General features: G+C 45.9%; 1 protein-coding gene across 3 annotated transcripts in view; it reads right to left on the bottom strand.

Annotated features, from left to right (window-relative positions):
- Positions 1-18386, bottom strand: part of otud5a (OTU deubiquitinase 5a) — a 40666-nt gene extending 22280 nt beyond the window's left edge. For 2 of the 3 annotated variants that reach the window (XM_080525772.1, XM_080525773.1), the window contains exons 1-2: positions 17591-18386; positions 10335-10428 (exon numbers count right to left, since the gene is read on the bottom strand). In XM_080525772.1, the coding sequence (XP_080381898.1) occupies positions 10335-10428; positions 17591-18169 (673 nt within the window). In that variant the 5' untranslated portion in view covers positions 18170-18386. The remainder of the gene's footprint in view (positions 1-10334; positions 10429-17590) is intronic. The other variant, XM_080525774.1, reaches the window with a different exon arrangement.
- Between the last annotated feature and the right edge of the window lie 1434 nt (positions 18387-19820).

The raw sequence follows: 19820 nt of genomic DNA, 5'->3' as shown, positions 1-19820 counted from the left end.
CCACAGGGTCACATGACTAACCAGGAAGAGCCCCAGGTCATGTGATCAGTCAACAACAACAACACCACCACCAGACTGACCACAGGGGGTTTTGCATATCGGGAAGCCTTCTCACTCACTCACACACACTCTCACACACACTCTCACACACTCTCTCACACACACACACACACACACACACACACACACACACACTCTCGCGCACACGCACACTCACACTCACACTCACACGCACACTCACACTCACACTCACACTCACACTCACACTCACACTCACACTCACACTCACACTCACACTCACACTCACACACACACATACATACATACCCCTCCCCCCCCCCCCCCAACCCACACACACATACCACACCCTCCTCCCCCCCTACACACACACACACACACACACACACATACATACTAGGGGTGTAACGATACATCGATTCACATCGATGCATCGATTCATTGACTAACGATCTGATTACATCGACGCAATGTAAAAACATCGATCTATATCGTCATCTTATGCGCGCAGAGAGAGAGAGAGAGACTTGAAAAAGATACGAATGTTTTTCTTTTTTGATGAGAGACTATCCCTTTTAATATATATTTTGGAACATCTCTCTGAACCAGGGAAGTGAACATACTCGCGTTCGCAATGAGTTCGCATTCACCGTGTGTGACTGTCTACTCTGGCTCGGCTCCACTTCTCGGCTCCTCCTCCTCTCGCGTTCGGCAATCTCCGGTAATCTTCGGAAATGTTCGGCTTGTGTGAGTGCGTCTAATGAGAGTGCGTCTAACGGGAGTCTAATGGGCGAATACATTGACCGTTTTGGACACCAAAGATATTTTTTTACATCTACTCTTCGAGGCGAATCCAGTCAGACCAATATCAGACCTGCTGGACGTGTGTGACACGTGTGTGGACGTGTGTGTGTGTGACTGGATGTCTCTCTGAACCTGTGTGTGTGTGTGTGTATGTTAATGAGCTGTATGTTAATTACCACTTATTACAATTGATAATTGTGTTAGATTGGCATATGATATCGCGTCATATCGATCATATCGATCTTGAATCGAATTGAATCGAAATCGTATCGTGACTGACATTGTGATATCGTCAAACATTGTATCGTCATACAAACAAATCGATATAATATCGTATCGTGATGAAGCTGGTGATTTACACCCCTAATACATACCACACCCTCCCCGCCCCCGCCCACCCCCCCCCCCACACACACATACCCCCCCCACCCACACACACAGGAGATAATAGGTCTCCTAACACACCTGGAATGTTGGGAGGTAAACACTCAGCAGGACATTCCACCACAGAATGAAATGTCCCCGGAGTCTCTGACAACAATGGCCATACATGGGCGTGCGCTTCCTGTCACTCACATTCCCCTGCAACCGTGACAACCATGACAGCCCGTCAGATCTCTGGCTGATCTGTGACTGACAGCACATGATCTGTGACTGATCAAAGACCAAAACACACCGCCAAGAATACAGGCTACTATTGTATATAAGGTCCCAAAATGTCTATTAAGTGTATATAACAGGTCCTAAATGTCTATTAACTGTATATATAAGGTCCTAAATGTCTATTAACTGTATATAAGGTCCTAAATGTCTATTAACTGTATATATAAGGTCCTAAAAGTCTATTAACTGTATATAAGGTCCTAAATGTCTTAACTGTATAAGGTCCTAAATGTCTATTAACTGTATATATAAGGTCCTAAATGTCTATTAACTGTATATAACAGGTCCTAAATGTCTATTAACTGTATATAACAGGTCCTAAATGTCTATTAACTGTAACAGGTCCTAAATGTCTATTAACTGTATATATAAGGTCCTAAATGTCTATTAACTGCATATATAAGGTCCCAAATGTCTATTAACTGCATATATAAGGTCCTAAATGTCTATTTACTGCATATATAAGGTTCCAAATGTCCATTAGTGTATCTTTATTTTGTATTTCTATCTATTTTATTTAGCCTATTATTCAACTGTCACTTTATTTTGTTGTTGTTTTTGTGGTGCTCCTATCTCTCATCTCATCTCAGACCTGACCAGGAGAACATTAACAGACGTGTGGCTGGTTGACCAGAGGACTGATGACAGTGTGTTTACTGCCCTGGTCAGGTCGCCTTGTCACCCTAACCCTAACGCTAACCACAGAGGGTGACACCCACACTCAAACACCACTAACCTGCTTTCTAATGAAAACACACAAAAACAGGTAAATGGGTCAAACATCCAAATAATCCAAAACATGTTTTGGGGGGAAAACGAGTGACAGTGAATGTGAGAGGAATGAGGGAATGTGAGAAGGGAGGGAGGGAAGGAGGGAATGTGAGAAGGGAGGGAGGGAGGGAGTGAGAGTGCTCCCAGCTAGGGCAGGGCCTGGGCCGACACCTGACCCCCCCCCCCCCTCCTCCCACCAGGAGCAGACACCTGACACCCCCTTCCCCCCTCTTCCAGCCAGGAAGAGACACATGACACCCCCCTTCCCCCCCTCCCCACCAGGAGCAGCCCCCCCCCCCCCCCCCCCCCCCCCCCCCCACACCATGGGATAGACACCAGTCATACAACTGGTCACCCAAGACACCAACACCCAGGGTCAGAACGGTTGGTCCCAAATGATAAACAACTACATTCAGGGGACCCAATGTCGCTTTACAGAGATACAGGAAAATAACAAAAACAGTCTGAAAAACAGTCAGACAAACATTCAGACAAACAGTCAGACAAACAGAAACAACAACTAAACTAGAGGCCGAAGGCCTTGCCGAACAGGTGGGACTTGAGGGCCATTTTAAAGGCGTCCAGTGTGGGGGGGGTGTTGTGGATCGCCGCAGGGAGGGAGTCGGGGGTGGGCAAGCAGGCCTGAGTCTAAAGACCGCAAGTTCCGGGTAAGTACTGGGGGAAACTGGCATGGAGGGACTTGTAGGTGAGGAGGAGGATTTTGTAGGAGATGCGGGACTTGACCGGAAGCCAGTGGAGGTGGATGAGGGTGGGGGTGATGTGCTGCCAGGGCTTGGTGTTGGTGAGGAACCTGGCAGCTGAGTTCTGCACATACTGGAGCCTGTCCAGGGCTTTGCTGCGTACCTGAACATACTGGAGCCTGTCCAGGGCTTTGCTGCGTACCTGAACATACTGGAGCCTGTCCAGGGCTTTGCTGGGTACCTGAACATACTGGAGCCTGTACAGGGCTTTGTTGGGTACCTAAACATACTGGAGCCTGTCCAGGGCTTTGCTGGGTACCTAAACAGGACACCATTGCAGTAGTCCAGGCGGGAGGTGACAAAAGCATGGACCAGGGTTTCAGCAACAGACTCTGAGACTGACGGTCGGAGTCTGGCAATAATCCTTAGGTGGAAGAAGGTCGATTTGGTGACTGACTTGATGTGGGACTGGAAGGAGAGGGTGGAGCCGAGGATGACACCCAAGTTGGAAGGAGAGGGTGGAGTCAAAGATGACACCCAGGTTGTGGACTTTGCGGGAGATGGGGAGATGGAGCAGCCGTCAACAGGCACTGGAGCCAAGAGCAGGTCATGAAACTGATGAAATGAACAACATACCACAGCTGCAGAGGTACACATATAACGGGGTGATCAGCTAGTCGATCAGGGTATCACAGATGTAATCTAGGTCTCAATTCCAGTCAGCCTACAAGGCTGTGACCCGCTGGGACTATATATACTGAAACATGTATGCACTCACTGCAACGTAAGTCGCCTTGGTTAAGAGCATCAGTGAAATGCTAGTGTATATTAGGCTAATTATGTGTGTCTTCTTCTCAGAAACACCCCATGTCTTCTTTTGAGAACCACAACAGAAACTCCATCAGTGAGAAGCAGAAACCCCCACTAAACCACCCCCCCCCCCCCCCCGCACACACACACCACGTCACAGCAGCAGGCCAGTAGGTGTGGGCAGCACCAGGGCCTTAGTGACGCTACAGCTCACGTTCCTCCCCTCCTCTCCTCTCAGAAAGCCTCCAGAGCGCGGGAGGGAAGGGGGGGTGGGGTGGTTTGGGGGGAGGAGGGGGTGGTGGGGGGTTGTGGTAAAACCCCAGAGGGGAGAATGCAGGGGGGGGGTGTTTGAGGTAAAACACCCAGAGGGGGTGACTGATGAGAAAACAAAAGGGTCTGTGACTCACTTCCATGAAATGAAACTTAACACACGAACAAGGCGACTGTGTTGGTAGTGAGTCTGAAAGCCACAGGTGTGAAACACCCCCATGTAAAGGTCGTCTTATAATGAAACAAAACCAGTTTTCTGGCAAAGACAATGTGCAGTGAGGGGAAGGTGACAACGTGGTGATCAGTGGGGACGTCCTGAGTCCTGACAGCACTACAGTCATCCAGTCACCCAGCAGAGCCACGCACGACTGCTGCCTGCAGGGGTGTTGTGGTTCAGTAGTAATGCCTGGCTTTGGAAGAATGCAAAATTCTGACATCATCACCATTGAATTCTGATTCTGATTCTGATTGAAAGACAGGAATACCCAGTGGCTGAGTAACCTGCAAACAGGTGGAAAGTGTCACTGCACCCGTTGACACCTCAGAAGAGCTCTATTCGGTTGTTAAGTCTGATTTCCGGGTCCAAATAAATAAAATAAATAATATTATAAAAATTCCCCGCACCAGAGTACCAGTGTACTAAAGCAGTAGAATGACAGTTCAATCGGTTTTTTAGACTTGCTATTCATACAACAAGGGACACAGCACTGCGGCATTTCGAAGAGAGCGCCTCAGCCAACGTTGGACCCGGAAACACGTCATGACTTAACAACCGAATAATCTCACAGTCCCATTTTCCCGCTCTTTTAATTGTTCTGTTCTTTTGTACCTACAGGTACAGCGTCCTACACCCACGCTGCAGACAGAGAGAAACACATCAACACAAACACATCATCACATCAACACAAACACATCAACACAAACACATCAACACAAACACATCATCACAAACACATCAACACAAACACATCAACACAAACACATAATCACAAACACATCAACACAAACACATCAACACAAACACATCAACACAAACTCATCAACACAAACTCATCAACACAAACACATCAATACAAACACATCAACACAAACACATCATCACAAACATATCAACACAAACACAGTGAAACATCTGAAACTGCTTTTCCCTCCAAAACATGTTTTGTATTATTGACGTTTGACCCTTGTATTAGAAAGAACATTTACCTGTTTTGTGTGTTTTTATTAATAAAGGAGGTTAGTTTCCTGACACCATCACCTCAGAAGACAGGTGACCATCACCTCAGAGGACAGACAGGTGACCATCACCTCAGAGGACAGACAGGTGACTATACCTCAGAGGACAGACAGGTGACTATCACCTCAGAGGACAGACAGGTGACTATCACCTCAGAGGACAGGTGACTATCACCTCAGAGGACAGACAGGTGACCATCACCTCAGAGGACAGACAGGTGACCATCACCTCAGAGGACAGACAGGTGACTATCACCTCAGAGGACAGGTGACTATCACCTCAGAAGACAGACAGGTGACTATCACCTCAGAGGACAGACAGGTGACTATCACCACCTGTAGGGGTGGAACCGTGCTTCCTAGGGTTTGGCAGAGAAATGTTGGTGGTAACGTGAGGTAGCGGTGGCCTAGTGGATAGTGAGGTGGTGGACTGGTGATCAGAAGGTCATGAGTTCAAGTCCCACCTGGGAACACCACCACTAGTGTGCCCTTGAGTAAGGCCTGGGAACACCACCACTAGTGTGCCCTTGAGTAAGGCCTGGGAACATCACCACTAGTGTGCCCTTGAGTAAGGCCCTTATTCCAGTAAATTACTCCAGGGAGACTGTAACCCTGTAATCCGTCAATTGTAAAAAGTCACTTTGGATAAAAGTGTCTCAGTGCTAATCGGTCAAAAGGAGAGGGAGGGCACTTTTCACACTCAGCAACAACAATACCCAGCTGATCTGTCCTTATTCCCACACGTCTACCCAGCTTTGGCAGGACCAGGAATAAGGGGGGGGGTGAGTTTCCCGAAAGCTTCACAGCCGTAAGATCATCTGACCGGAGTCCAAGTCTGCTCACCTGCAATCCTCTTAGCAGGTCTTTAGTGTTTAAGAAGATTTAGCGGAAACTCACTCAGCCCACTGAGACTATTCCTGACTGTGATTACGTACAGTCAACAATTTAGGGGAATGAGGATTTAAAGTCAACTTCCTCATACCGACCAAAAACATCCCGCTTTGTTTCGGATTACAACAACAAAAAGCAGCAGAAAGAGCCTGGTGTCCAGTGACACAGATGCAGGTATCTGTCTATCTATCTGTCTGTCTGTCTGTCTGTCTGTCTGAGTGCCTGGCAGCAGGGAAGAGGAAGCGTCGGCCTCATTCCCGGCCTCCTACACAACCCTGTTCCTGGTGGACCAGCTCCCATTGTTCAGCCACGTTCAGTGTCTTGCCCAAGGACACTTCGACATGTGGTCAGCCGGGGCTCGAACCGCCGATCTGCAGGCCTTGCGATCATTAGACACCGGTTCTACCTCCAGCTGCTTGGCTAGTCCCTGGGGTCTGGGACAGTGATTGGCTAGTCCCTGGGGTCCTTCACTACCAACCTAAGAGGTCAGAGTCAGATGATATTTCACCTAAACATGAACCTTCCCATAGTTAAGCCTCAAAAATAGTTGTAGAACTAAACTGATAGAACCTATAACAGCAGGGTCTGCGTCAGGACAGGAACAGACTGGAGTTAATGCATTAAAACAACTCAAATAGTGTACATAGCCATCTCTATGTACATATCCTGCTCTATGTCAATATCCTGCTCTGTGGACAACTAAGGGAAATATACTACCGTATATGAAACACTGCCATCTAGTGGAACAAGCCTGAAACTGGTCAACATGACCTAACTGTACCTTGATGCATCTATGGGATGATTCAGTTCTCCTGGTGTCAGGAAAGGACCCAAAGGGGACAGAGGAGCCTTGAGCAGGGAACTGTAATTGGTAAGGGAGTGGTTCATTGACAATAAATTGTCATTACATCTTGGTAAAACCCAATCTATTTTATTTAGGTCAAATCAAAAGCTAAAAAAAGTTGATAGGATCAGAGTAACTTGTGCAGGAGATGTCATTGAGTCCAGATCAAGTGTTACTTATCTCAGATTAACACTGGACCAATGTCTTTCAGGTGTCTTAATTGCAGAAAGAGTTCTTGCAAACAGTGCAAACAAGCTAACATTTCTGTACCGGAAAACTAGGGAGTTTGACACCAGAATCAACAGGTTGCTTGTGTCTGCACTCATACCGTGTCATTTAGACTACGCATGTTCAGCCTGGTTTACTGGTCTGTCAGCCAAGATAAAACACAAGCTACAGGTAAAGCAAAGTAACATAATCCGTTACTGTGCCAGAGCTACACTGGCTCTCGTACTATGCTCTCCCGGCATGAGCATAGTACGAGAGCCAGTGTAGCTCTGGCACAGTGGCTAGGGTGAACAGCACTGCCGCTCTGAGCTCTTGTTATTATTCAGGGGTTTTATTATGGAACAGTCTCCCTCTGACAGCTAAGCTAACACCATCATGTTTTTACTGGTCAGGTCATGGTGCATCTCTGGAAGAAAGTTTTCCACAGGCGTTAGGCTTTGATTTTACAACTATCCAATGCGTACACCTAGCCTGACACACTTAGACGCACACACACAGTCATACACATACACATACACATACACACTCCTACCCACACACATACACACTCCTACCCACACACATACACACTGATACGCAGCACTTTTGTGTAAAGAATGTCAAACTGTATTCTGATTGTATCTTGTGTGTTGTATGCGCTCTGTATGTTTCTTGGTGTGTTGTTTCTGTATGTTCTTGTCTTGGTTGTTTGTCTACCAATGAGGACCACGTTGTAAACAAGTGTTCCAGTACTTTTACCTGCTATCCTCTGGGATGTACTGTCTGTACTTTATACTAGGGATGTCCCGATCCCATTTTTTCACTACCGATACCGATACCTGGGCTTCAGGTATCTGCGATACCGATATCAATCCGATATTTGTATTTATTGTTTTACTCCTGAATACTAACAAATACTTCCCCAGTATATAGTCCACAACAACAGTTGGCTATTAAAGAGTGCCAGCCATTATTCAAGCAACAAAAACAGTACTCTGCAGTACTCAGTGACCAACTGGTTTAAAGTTAAAACAATTTAAACTGCAGCATTCAGCATTGTAGAAAAAAAAATTAGTTACTGTCAGATTTCTAGTTTTAGTGCCTTCATGTTTTTTATTCTATTTATCTTCTCTTACAAATGGCAAATCAATTATAGCACCCTTTTTAAAAGTGTAGCCTAGAGACGCCCGCTGGTGAGACCAGAAACCAGTCGCAGAATTGAAGTCGTGTCAACAATATCTGCTTTTCATTTTTTTCATAACAGGCAACTTGGAAGTTTTTAAGTACCACTCGATATAATATACAACAGTTTAACGATCACTAAATACTTATAATCTTATAAACCAGTGTTTCCTCTATATGCATTTATTCGTGGCGGGCCGCCAAGAATGAATTTCCTTCGCCACTAATTGATTCAGACAGTCCACTTTGATTCAGGCTGCGCAGAAAGGCAGCGAGTTATTATGACCGGAGAACAGAAAAAAAGCAGATTGAAGCTAGATTTAGGCCGCTTCCAGACCTACATTTCGTTACGATTTAGGGCGTAGTTAGTTACAATATGTTACAATGTTGCAATTAACCTCGTCGTTTGTGTTCGCACTGCAATCGAAACTGAATCGCTCTCAACAGGCGCGCGGCGCGAGGCGACGCGCTTTCAAAACAGTTTTGTGATTGGTCCGAATTTAGCGGGACATTTGGATTTCAGGAAATCACTCTCCTCTCTCTCTCTCTTCGCCCATCGCCGATCCCTTTAATCCCTTAAACGTATCCTAATCGAAAATGCAACATCATCAGCGACGACTGTGGGTTATTGCATTTACTGCTGTTCTCTGGTTCATGTTCTTATACCAGTGCTCAGTATAGAGTATTTTAAATGAACATTCGTAAAGTATGTCTCTGATGTTCATGGTCAATTAAATCAGCCTATTTTGTGAAACAAATAATGTTCCCGCTAATGGGTTAACCGAGCATTCTCGCACCTAACGCTAGCTTCGAACTATTCATAGCAATATGCGCGGGGCAAAAATAATCTATTGCCTCTAAAATCACCACGAACAGAACGGCGGAGGTACGGGTAAGCAGGGCTCATGTTGGTGTCCTCAAAGGTAAAAGTTGGTTTTCTTTAACTCAACTGATAGCATTACCTTGCTGTTGTTGTTTACCGAATGCTCCATCTGACTGTCACACTGTGATTTTACTTGTGTAAACAGTTAATGAGTAACGTTAGCCAGTTTTGTGCGTGTACTCTCATGTAGGCCTACTTCGTATTGATGAGCTGATGATCTTTCATTGTGTGTGTGTATGTGACTGTCAGTCACAAGTTTATATTCTACGGATGTTGTTCAGTGCTGTATGCGCGTTCCCAGTTCCATGTGTACTCTACTCTTGTGTACTTCATATTCGATGAGCTGATTCTCTCTCGTGTACTTCATATTCGATGAGCTGATGATCTTTCTGTGTGTGTGTGTGTGTCATGCGCGTTCCGCATGTTCCGCTGCAGCTGTAGGATATATTGGTATTTGATCACCTTCTATATAAAATCACCTGCTCGGCTTTAATGACTTAACCGCTATTAAAAAAAAAAAAAAATGTGCCACCCTCTAGTTTTTGGTGAAATTACGTCTTTGTTTTGAGCGCCAGTGCGCGTTTTATGCGCGTGCACGCGGAAAAAAATGAACGCTCCGCCACTAATGTGAAAAATCCTGGAGGAAACACTGGGAGCGCTATAGGAGATCTTTACAACCACGCTATTGGAGATATTTTCTGCCTGCCACTATAAGACTGTACAACTGTCTGTCTGTCTGTCTGTCTGTGATAATACAGCAGGTTCAGTGATACGGCCTACACATGGACCACGTTCCGCTGGCCTCGGAAAAAAGAGAATTTAAAAAAAACTTTCTTGTGAACCTGTCTCTTTACCTGCCATTTTACCTGCCTCTGTACTGCTGGGCTCTACTACCACAGTATTAGAATGTTGCTGGTCACTCAGCCTTCCAGCCAGGGGGGGGTCTGAGACAGGGCCTCTTTGATCAGTGGATCTCAGCCGCGGGGGGGAGCATGTATGACTGAATGGGTTCAAGGAGGGAGGAGGAAGAGGGGGGAGGAGGGGGGAGACTCACCCACGGCTCTGAAGAGACAAGCACCGTCCTCTTTCATTTTCTTAATGACGAATCCTTTCTTCTCCCCGAGCGCCTTCTCAAACCAGTGCTCCTGCTGCGGGAAAGAGAGATTCATCAGTTACCGAGGTAACACACCTGTAACACACCTGTAATACACCTGTAATAATAATAATAATAACTTTATTTATATAGCACTTGCACTTTACGTCAAAGTGCTTTACAAGTACAATAGGTAAAAAACAACACATTTTAAACAATATAAAAACAGCTATTTCAATTGTAAAAAACACACAATTTCGCACCACAAATATAATAGGTAAAAACAAAAATGTTAAACAAATTTAAAAACAACTACCGGTATTTCAATTTAAAATCACACATAAATTACAACAGCACAAAAAAACAGCCTATGACATGTAGACAACGCAAAACAGGTGGGTCTTTAGCTTATTTTTAAACACTTTTACTGATTCTGCCTGTCTGATATCCAGTGGAAGACGGTTCCAGAGAGTTGGCACATATGGGACGAGAAGGTCCTTTAAATAAGAAGGAGCAGTGCCATTTATAGCTTTGTATGTTAACAGGAGCAACTTGAAATCCGCTCTAACATGGACAGGGAGCCAATGAAGGGAGGCCAGCACTGGTGAGATATGGTCGTATTTCTTGGACCCAGTCAAAATGCGAGCTGCAGCATTTTGGACCATTTGTATGCCATGGAAGCTCTTTTTTGGCAATCCCGAAAAAAGGACATTACAATAATCTAGCCTGGATGTCACAAAAGAATGGATCAGAACCTCAGCATCTTCAAAAGAAAGGATTGATCTAATCTTGGCAATTCTTCTGAGGTGAAAGAATGCTATTTTTATCACCCCCTTTATGTGAGGGTCAAATGTGAGGCTCTGATCTAGAATGACACCGAGATCTTTAACCTTGTCCCTGCACTGGATGACACAATCATCCAAGGTCAAGACAAGACCATCACCTGGATGAATTAGTCATTATCATTTCAGTCTTGTCTGAATTTAATAGCAGAAAGTTCGCTGATAACCAGCCCTTCACAGCAGCCAGACAGGTCTTTAACGTAACTAAGTAATACACCTGTAACACGCCTGTAACACACCTGTAACACACCTGTAATACACCTGTAACACACCTGTAACACACCTGTAATACACCTGTAACACACCTGTAATACACCTGTAATAAACCTGTAACACACCTGTAACACACCTGTAATACACCTGTAATACACCTGTAATACACCTGTAACACACCTGTAACACACCTGTAACACACCTGTAACACACCTGTAATACACCTGTAATACACCTGTAATACACCTGTAATACACCTGTGTAACACATCTGTAACACACCTGTAATACACCTGTAATACACCTGTAATACACCTGTAATACACCTGTGTAACACATCTGTAACACACCTGTAATACACCTGTAACACACCTGTAATACACCTGTAATACACCTGTAATACACCTGTAATACACCAGTACTATATACAGGTAATTCACAAGTAAATAGGTAAATAGACGGATAATAATACTGGTTATACCAATACACAGGTATTACGCAGGTATTTATTTGTCTCAAGAAAGACTTGAATATCTTACTACTGCAAGTGTTAGTGTACTCAACTGTTTGAGCGTTTGTGAGTTTGTTTTCATCTCAAACCAATGAACACATGAACCAACTGTTGTTGACCTGGGCTAGGTACAGGTCTAGACCTCCTGGTCTGGGTTATAGACCTGCATGTCTAGTAGGGGTGGGCATCAATGATCGACGATCGATAATTGATCGATAAGGATCTTGGTCGGTCACAAAATATTTTGCTCGATAATCGTTAATATTTTTTATTTTTATTTTTTATAATAATAATAATGGAAATTAGTTTGTCCACGTGTCACCAGATTGCGTTCGTCTCTCACCCCTGAACATGTTAACATGATCATCTTTCATTAACGTACCCAAGGAAGTTTAAAGAACGCACTCCCAGTGTTGCCAACTTCCAGAGCCCCTTGGCGACTTAATTAGTCAAAAGCGACCAGCGACAAATGTAACTTCCTTTTCTGGTCATTTGGGGAATTACTGTAAAGCATCTAACATATCCTGTATTCCACGGTTCACGTTACAACCGAGCTCAGGAGAGACGAGTAGAGATACAGTCTATGGCGAGCGAGGGTTGCCGTCTCCTCTCTCTCTCAACACTGACTCCCGCGGCCAGTCTGATAGCAGCTGCGGGGAGCGTACCGTTGTTCCCCGGGTCCTCGCAGGGGGTTCGGGCAAAGTTCGGGAAATAACGGACGGTTGTCATGTGTTTATACAGCATGGATGTTACGTGCCTAATGCCTTTGATGCGCACACTTGCTACTTGCCGCTTTAATCATTGTATTTAGCCTATAGCACAAGTCATGCATTGAATGTAACCTCAAGTGCTGAACAGTATTAAGTAAACCACAATATATTTGCTAAAGCTTAGGGTCGACCGTGCCTTTTGCAGCCATAGACTGTCACTGCCTGGTAATAACAAGGAAGGCCAATGACAGTATCCCGTCTAAAGTTTTTCACCAGCCATGGTGAGTAGGCTAGCATACGTTACCTAGTGACTGACTGACAAGGCTGACTTGACAGTAACGTTACCCATGCAGGCTGAACAATAGCGCGAGACAAGTTCTGTGAGGATATTCGCGCGCGGCTCATGTGAGGAATTGCAATTATATTACAGTAACAGTCGCTAACTTGACTGCAAAAGTAATGTAGCCTAGGCTGAAAAATAGCGGCAGACATTTATTAAACACAGTTTATTCATAACATACGATTATGACGATTATTCAAATAATTAAAATTCTCCACGATTAAGTTATCGCGGGTGTTTTTATCGCGATTAACGATAAAAACGATAATCGTCCCATCCCTAATGTCCATGCCCAGTAGTCTGGGTTAGAGGACAGCACCATATCATCCTATTGTGACAGCAGTGTTTCCCCTAGGTTTGCTGCCTTGGGGGGGTGGCATGGACCGTGGCATGGACCCCCCCCCCAGGGGGTAAGACCCTGCCTCATACCAGCGTCATGTCCAGGGGTGTACTTGTACATTAAGCCGCCTCACGCTACGGAAACAGGCTCCTGCCCTATGGGCCATTAGGCTCCAGAACCATCGGTTCTCAAGGCTACTTACTTATGTGGTCTTGACTACCTGTCCACTTTCTCACCTGGTTCTTGCTCTCTCTCTCTCTCTGGTGTGCCGACACCATCCTGCTCTCTCTCCTTCTCTCCCTCCCTATCCTCCTCTCTCCCTTTTGCTGTAAACCAAAAGGTAAACAAAACAGCCAGAGTATTTATAATCTAATAAGAGGCATAAATTGATCCATATCAATTTATAACATAATTATAATTGAATATTGGATTGCTGTGGGCAATCCAGTCAGATAATGTCATTTTGACTTTACTCTCTCACCTGAAAAAAAAATCGTAATAAAAAACTGACATTTCCAATGCTTCAATCAACTGTCCATGTACTGTAAATATGCCATTATGGTATTACCATGAAGCCCAACTCTAGCAGAATAAGAAAGATAGTATATCTACTTTAAGTAAAATAATAAAGTGCCTCCAGTTAGCTCTTTAGCTGGCAAGTGTGCAAGGAGACTAGCTCATCTCATCATCTCTGAGCTAGCTAGCTTGCTAGTTCTTTGACACTATTTACACTATGGAACTATAGTCAGACACTTTCTAGTCACAATAATAACGACCAATTTTAACCAACTTTCTCTGTCAGAACACTCAGCAATTATATTTGCTAACGTTTCAACTTGCTTACTTTCAATCTGCAGATATCACAGCCGGCAAAAACTCTCGCGTCTTGCGCGCACACTTGCGCAAAATCTTGTATTATTCTCCAGCGCTGGCACAGCGCGAAGTGTGGAGATAGGTCTGGCTATGCGAGACTACGGCGGACTAACGTTACCAACGAGCCTATGGGCTTGTCACTCGCCAGATTCGGGTTGGGTGCGTTTAAAAAACGCGGATATTTTAGCCTGCTTGTCAGATGTTTGGTGTCTACGTCCGTAATAATTCCTCTTTCTTGGGGGGGCGGGGGGTTCCGTTGGGAGGGCGGCCCGCCCCCCCAAGGCAATGGTAGGGGAAACACTGGACAGGTTTGACTGTTTTTTCAGACACTTGCACAATAAATTCCATCACCTATTCGACCTACTGAATCAGCTGGCCAAGGTGTCTAAGGTGTTTACACTCAGATACAAACCCCACCCCAGCAGCATGCCTACAGCGCCACCTTGTGGGATGAAAGGAACCGACGCCTGTGGGAGGAGGGCATGGTGGAGGTGTTAAAGCTAGAGCAGAAACACCCTGGCAGAATGAGTCCTAAGACCTTACACTGTTCCTACACTGTTCATACACTGTTCCTACACTGTTCCTACACTGTTCCTACACTGTTCATACACTGTTCCTACACTGTTCCTACACTGTTCCTACACTGTTCCTACACTGTTCCTACACTGTTCCTACACTGTTCCTACACTGCTCCTACACTGTTCCTACACTGTTCCTACACTGTTCCTACACTGTTCCTTACACTGTTCCTACACTGTTCATACACTGTTCCTACACTGTTCCTACACTGTTCATACACTGTTCCTACACTGTTCCTACACTGTTCCTACACTGTTCATACACTGCTCCACTGCTCCTCGTTCATAGTAGGCTACATAAACAATACAATGATGTTGTATTCCAACTCTCCTCTGAAGATAAATAATGCATCACTGACCCATAAACACACTGGGAAATGGGCACAGAAATAATGTGTGTTAACCAATTGCAATGTGTGTTTTAATGGTCACTCTTCACTCACTGATGCCTGTGTAGTAACTGTGTTACTGAGTTACTGTGTTACTGTTTTACTGAGTTACGACACTGAGCAGAGCACCCATGTTCAGATAAAGGAGGGTTCACATCAACTTCTGCTTAGTTTTATTCAACAAAATAGGCTACTTTATACACAGGCCAAGCTATGTCACTTTTTTGGTCTAAAATCCAGAGTTTTGGGGGGGCTATTGGAACAGAGCAGACTAGCCTACTCCAACAGAACTCAGTGTTCCATCACATGACGTGATGACAGGAGGGAAGTTTCATCACTTAAACATTTAAACATGTTTACGTGGCGCAGCTGGAGGGCCTGTTGGGATACGCACGCCATACATGTCTGTTACATGTCTGTTACACGCCTGTTATGTTTGTTACATGTCTGTTACACGTCTGTTACACGCCTGTTATGCCTGTTACATGTCTGTTACACGTCTGTTACACATCTGTTACATGTCTGTTACACGTCTGTTTCACGTCTGTTACACGTCTGTTACACGTCTGTTACACGTCTGTCACACGTCTGTCACACGTCTGTCACACGTCTGTCACACGTCTGTTACACGTCTGTTACATGTCTGTTACACGCCCGTTACACGTCCGTTACACGTCTGTTACACGTCTGTTACACGTCTGTTACACGTCTGTTAAACGTCTGTTACACGTCTGTTACATGTCTGTTAAACGTCTGTTACACCTCTGTTACACCTCTGTTACACGTCTATTACATGTCTGTTATGTCCATTACATGTGTAAGGTGCTGGTCAGCTTCTCCAGGGATCTGAATATTCAGAAAAAAAAGTATAAATATTTGAACAGTGACGCCATTTCAAATACCATAATGATATCCCTGCTTGACATCTACTCTCCTCTCTGCATGTCTGACATAGGTGACAGGGGGACCCTGGTCTCCACTACGCCCTGGTACCAGCAGACCCACTCTTCTGGTACCAGCAGACAGACAGACAGACAGACACCTCAGGTACCAGCAGACAGACAGACACCTCTGGTACCAGCAGACAGACAGACACCTCTGGTACCAACAGACAGACAGACACCTCTGGTACCAGCAGACAGACAGACACCTCTGGTACCAGCAGACAGACAGCTCTGGTACCAGCAGACAGACAGACAGACACCTCTGGTACCAACAGACAGACAGACACCTCTGGTACCAGCAGACAGACCCACACCTCTGGTACCAGCAGACAGACAGACACCTCTGGTACCAGCAGACAGACAGACACCTCTGGTACTAGCAGACAGACAGACACCTCTGGTACCAGCAGACAGACAGACACCTCTGGTACCAGCAGACAGACAGACAGACACCTCTGGTACCAGCAGACAGACAGACAGACAGGCAGACAGACAGACACCTCTGGTACCAGCAGACAGACAGACAAACACCTCTGGTACCAGCAGACAGACAGACAGACACCTCTGGTACCAGCAGACAGACAGACACCTCTGGTACCAGCAGACAGACAGACAGACACCTCTGGTACCAGCAGACAGACAGACACCTCTGGTACCAGCAGACAGACAGACACCTCTGGTACCAGCAGACAGACAGACAGACACCTCTGGTACCAGCAGACAGACAGACACCTCTGGTACCAGCAGACAGACACCTCAATCGGAAGGTTGCTGGTTCGATCCCCGCCTCAGGAGGGAGCTGCATGTGAGCTGGTGACTGGAGGGTTGCTGGCAGCATATCTAAGGTGCCTACCACTGCCGTTGTGCCCTTGAGCAAGGCACTTAACCCCTAATTGCTCCAGGGGCGCTGACTATGGCTGATCCGGTGCCGAGAGCTAAAAATATGTTTCGTTGTACTCTGTGCAATGACAAAAAGGTTGGATCTAATCTAATCTAGTAATCATAGACTTGATTTGACACCTGGAATAGGATGACGGTATTCTTTCCCATACAAGGCTCCAGAAACCTTAAACCCGACTCTAGAATGTCATTACAGACCTACGGACCTCAGGATCTGAGTATGTGCTAACCCTAACCCTAACAACAAGCCTGGATGGAAGCCACTAGAAATGTTCAACCCCTGTTATCTCTGCCCACAATCCCCCAGGTAGTAACATCTGGAACAGCCCTTTAAAACAAACAGCTATGTGATGTACCCCTGTGGTGGGACGGGTATTGGTTATTGGGTTACTGTCTGATATTGCTTTTATTCTAATGAACATCATAGTTTTCATGCACTAACGTAGCCCAGATTTATCTAGAATAAGGCCATCGTTCCAAACCAGAGCAGTCAGCTGATCTACCTGAGCATGCTTTAACCCAGAGAGAGCTACTACTACTACTAAGACCACCACAGCACACAGGCCACCACACTGTACCTGCTCCACCGTGGCCGGGTCCATGGACTGCAACCTCGACGCGTTCTCGTACTCATCCTCGCTGTTGTACCCCGCTCCTTCCTCCGAGTCAGCGGCGCTGGGGCCTCCACCTCCTCCTCCTCCGGCCACCCCGGAGGTCCCACCTCCACCTCCTCCTCCCACCCCCCCGCCGGAGCAGGTCGCCTGCCGCCTCCTCTTACTCAGCCCGGGCCCCGAGCAGCAGCCTCCCACCCCCCCCTCCCTCCCGCAGCCCCCCGACCCTGACAGCTCTCCTCCTCCCATCCCTCCGGATCCCCCGCTCCCGCTGCCGCTCTCCCCCGGAGAGCCCCCCGAGCCCCCGGGCTGAGGGGAGGCCTGCTGCGGCCGGGAGCCAGCCTCGTTCCGCCTGTCCGCCGAGGAGGGGGGAGCGGCGCCTTGGTAGGACCAGGGAGGCGGCGAGGCCCTGGGCCTGGCGCCCGGGCGACCCCCGTGTCCGTGCGGGTGTGGGTGCGGGTGTTGGTCGGAGCCACCCGGATGTGTGTCCGGGTGATCCGAGCCTCCGACGCTCGAGTTGGGCTTCTTCTTCGGCAGGATCGTCATGGTTGTCTGCTAGGGAGGGAGGGAGGGAGGGAGGGAGGGGGTCAGAGGGGGAGACGATTCCTCCTTTTCCAGCGCACTCTGAGCGTGTTAGCCCGTCCGTTTTTGGCCGATGTCCGACCTTAGACTCTTATGTAACGGGAGATAGCAGGCTAGTGTGTTATTAGGGGGGGTTTTGGGGGGTTTTAGGTGGACAACAACACGTCCTCCGTGCTCCAGGTCCTCCGGTCCCCAAAACATCAACACGGGTCTGACGTCACGGCGGCGTCACTTCCGCGTTGCAACAGCCTTTTTTTCACGTTGGCCACTTTCCTTGTTCTGCCTAGCAACCAGAGCACGGGCTGAGAGAGTTAACACGCTCTGGAACTCTGAGCACCACTCGCGGAATGCCTCTCGTCCAATCGAATCGTTCGGTTTCTTTATAACGTTGAGCTCAGTGTGCGCTCCGGCGCTCTCAGAGCGAATCTACGAACGCAGCCACGGTAGTGGAGAACAAAGGATTCTATCGAATGAAAAACGGTCGTTTAAATGTTTAGTTTTTTATCTAACTGGTCTTGCAGGTGTATGTGTTTTTTTATTAGACATTTGGTACAGAGGATATTTTTCTATCTTTTTTTGTTTCGTTTAAATCCCCGTCTCGGTCTGTTAATTCTCGGCCTATAATAAGACTGACGCTGAGGGTTCATTCATGGTGTCAGACGCTCAATTAGGAAACAATACCACGTCTCTCGAGCGCTGACGAACCCTGTACACTTATTTATATTGATATTATATTCTTATATTTGTTATGATATAAATGCTGTACACGTATGGTCACTGTTTACCTATAAAAGCAGAACCGTTGGGTAATTTTGGTAAATCCATTTGGTGATTTCATTGATAACATGTTCTGTTATTATATGTATTTATTTATTAGAAATTCTGGTGACAGGATTACATTCTGTGAGATGCACACAACTGCCAAAAGTCCACTAGCCAGTACCACCAGGTCACTCTGGTGAATGTTATGGAGGAGGTCAAACTGGGCTGGTCAGATTAGATTAGATTAGATTAGAGTCAACTTTATTGTCATTGCAGAGTACAAGTACCAGATAACGAAAAATGCAGTTTAGCATCTAACCAGAAGTGCAAATAGTGATATAAAACATGATATAAAAACATGACAGTGATAATGATAGGTACAGTATGGCAAGTACAGTAGTTAGAGGTAGATACAGTTGTGAGCTATGTACAGTTAAGGTAGCTATGTACAGTTAAGGTAGATATGTACAGTTATGGTAGATATGTACAGTTATGGTAGATATGTACAGTTAAGGTAGATATGTACAGTTAAGGTAGCTATGTACAGTTAAGGTAGATATGTACAGTTAAGCTAGCTATGTAGAGTTAAGGTAGATATGTACAGTTATGGTAGATATGTAGAGTTAAGGTAGATATGTACAGTTATGGTAGATATGTAGAGTTACGGTAGATATGTACAGTTACGGTAGTTATGTACAGTTAAGGTAGCTACAGTGCCTTGCAAAAGTATTCACCCCCTTTGGCTTTTTACCTATTTTATTACATTACAACCTGTAATTTAAACATTTTTTTAATCAGAATTTTATTTGATGAATCTGCACAAAATAGTGTTAGTTTTTTTTTGTTTTTTTTC

Source organism: Nansenia antarctica, assembly GCF_963989245.1.
Source record: "Nansenia antarctica genome assembly, chromosome: 3".
Classification (NCBI taxonomy): Eukaryota; Metazoa; Chordata; class Actinopteri; order Argentiniformes; family Microstomatidae; genus Nansenia; species Nansenia antarctica.
This window is presented reverse-complemented; position numbering and strand designations above follow the sequence as displayed.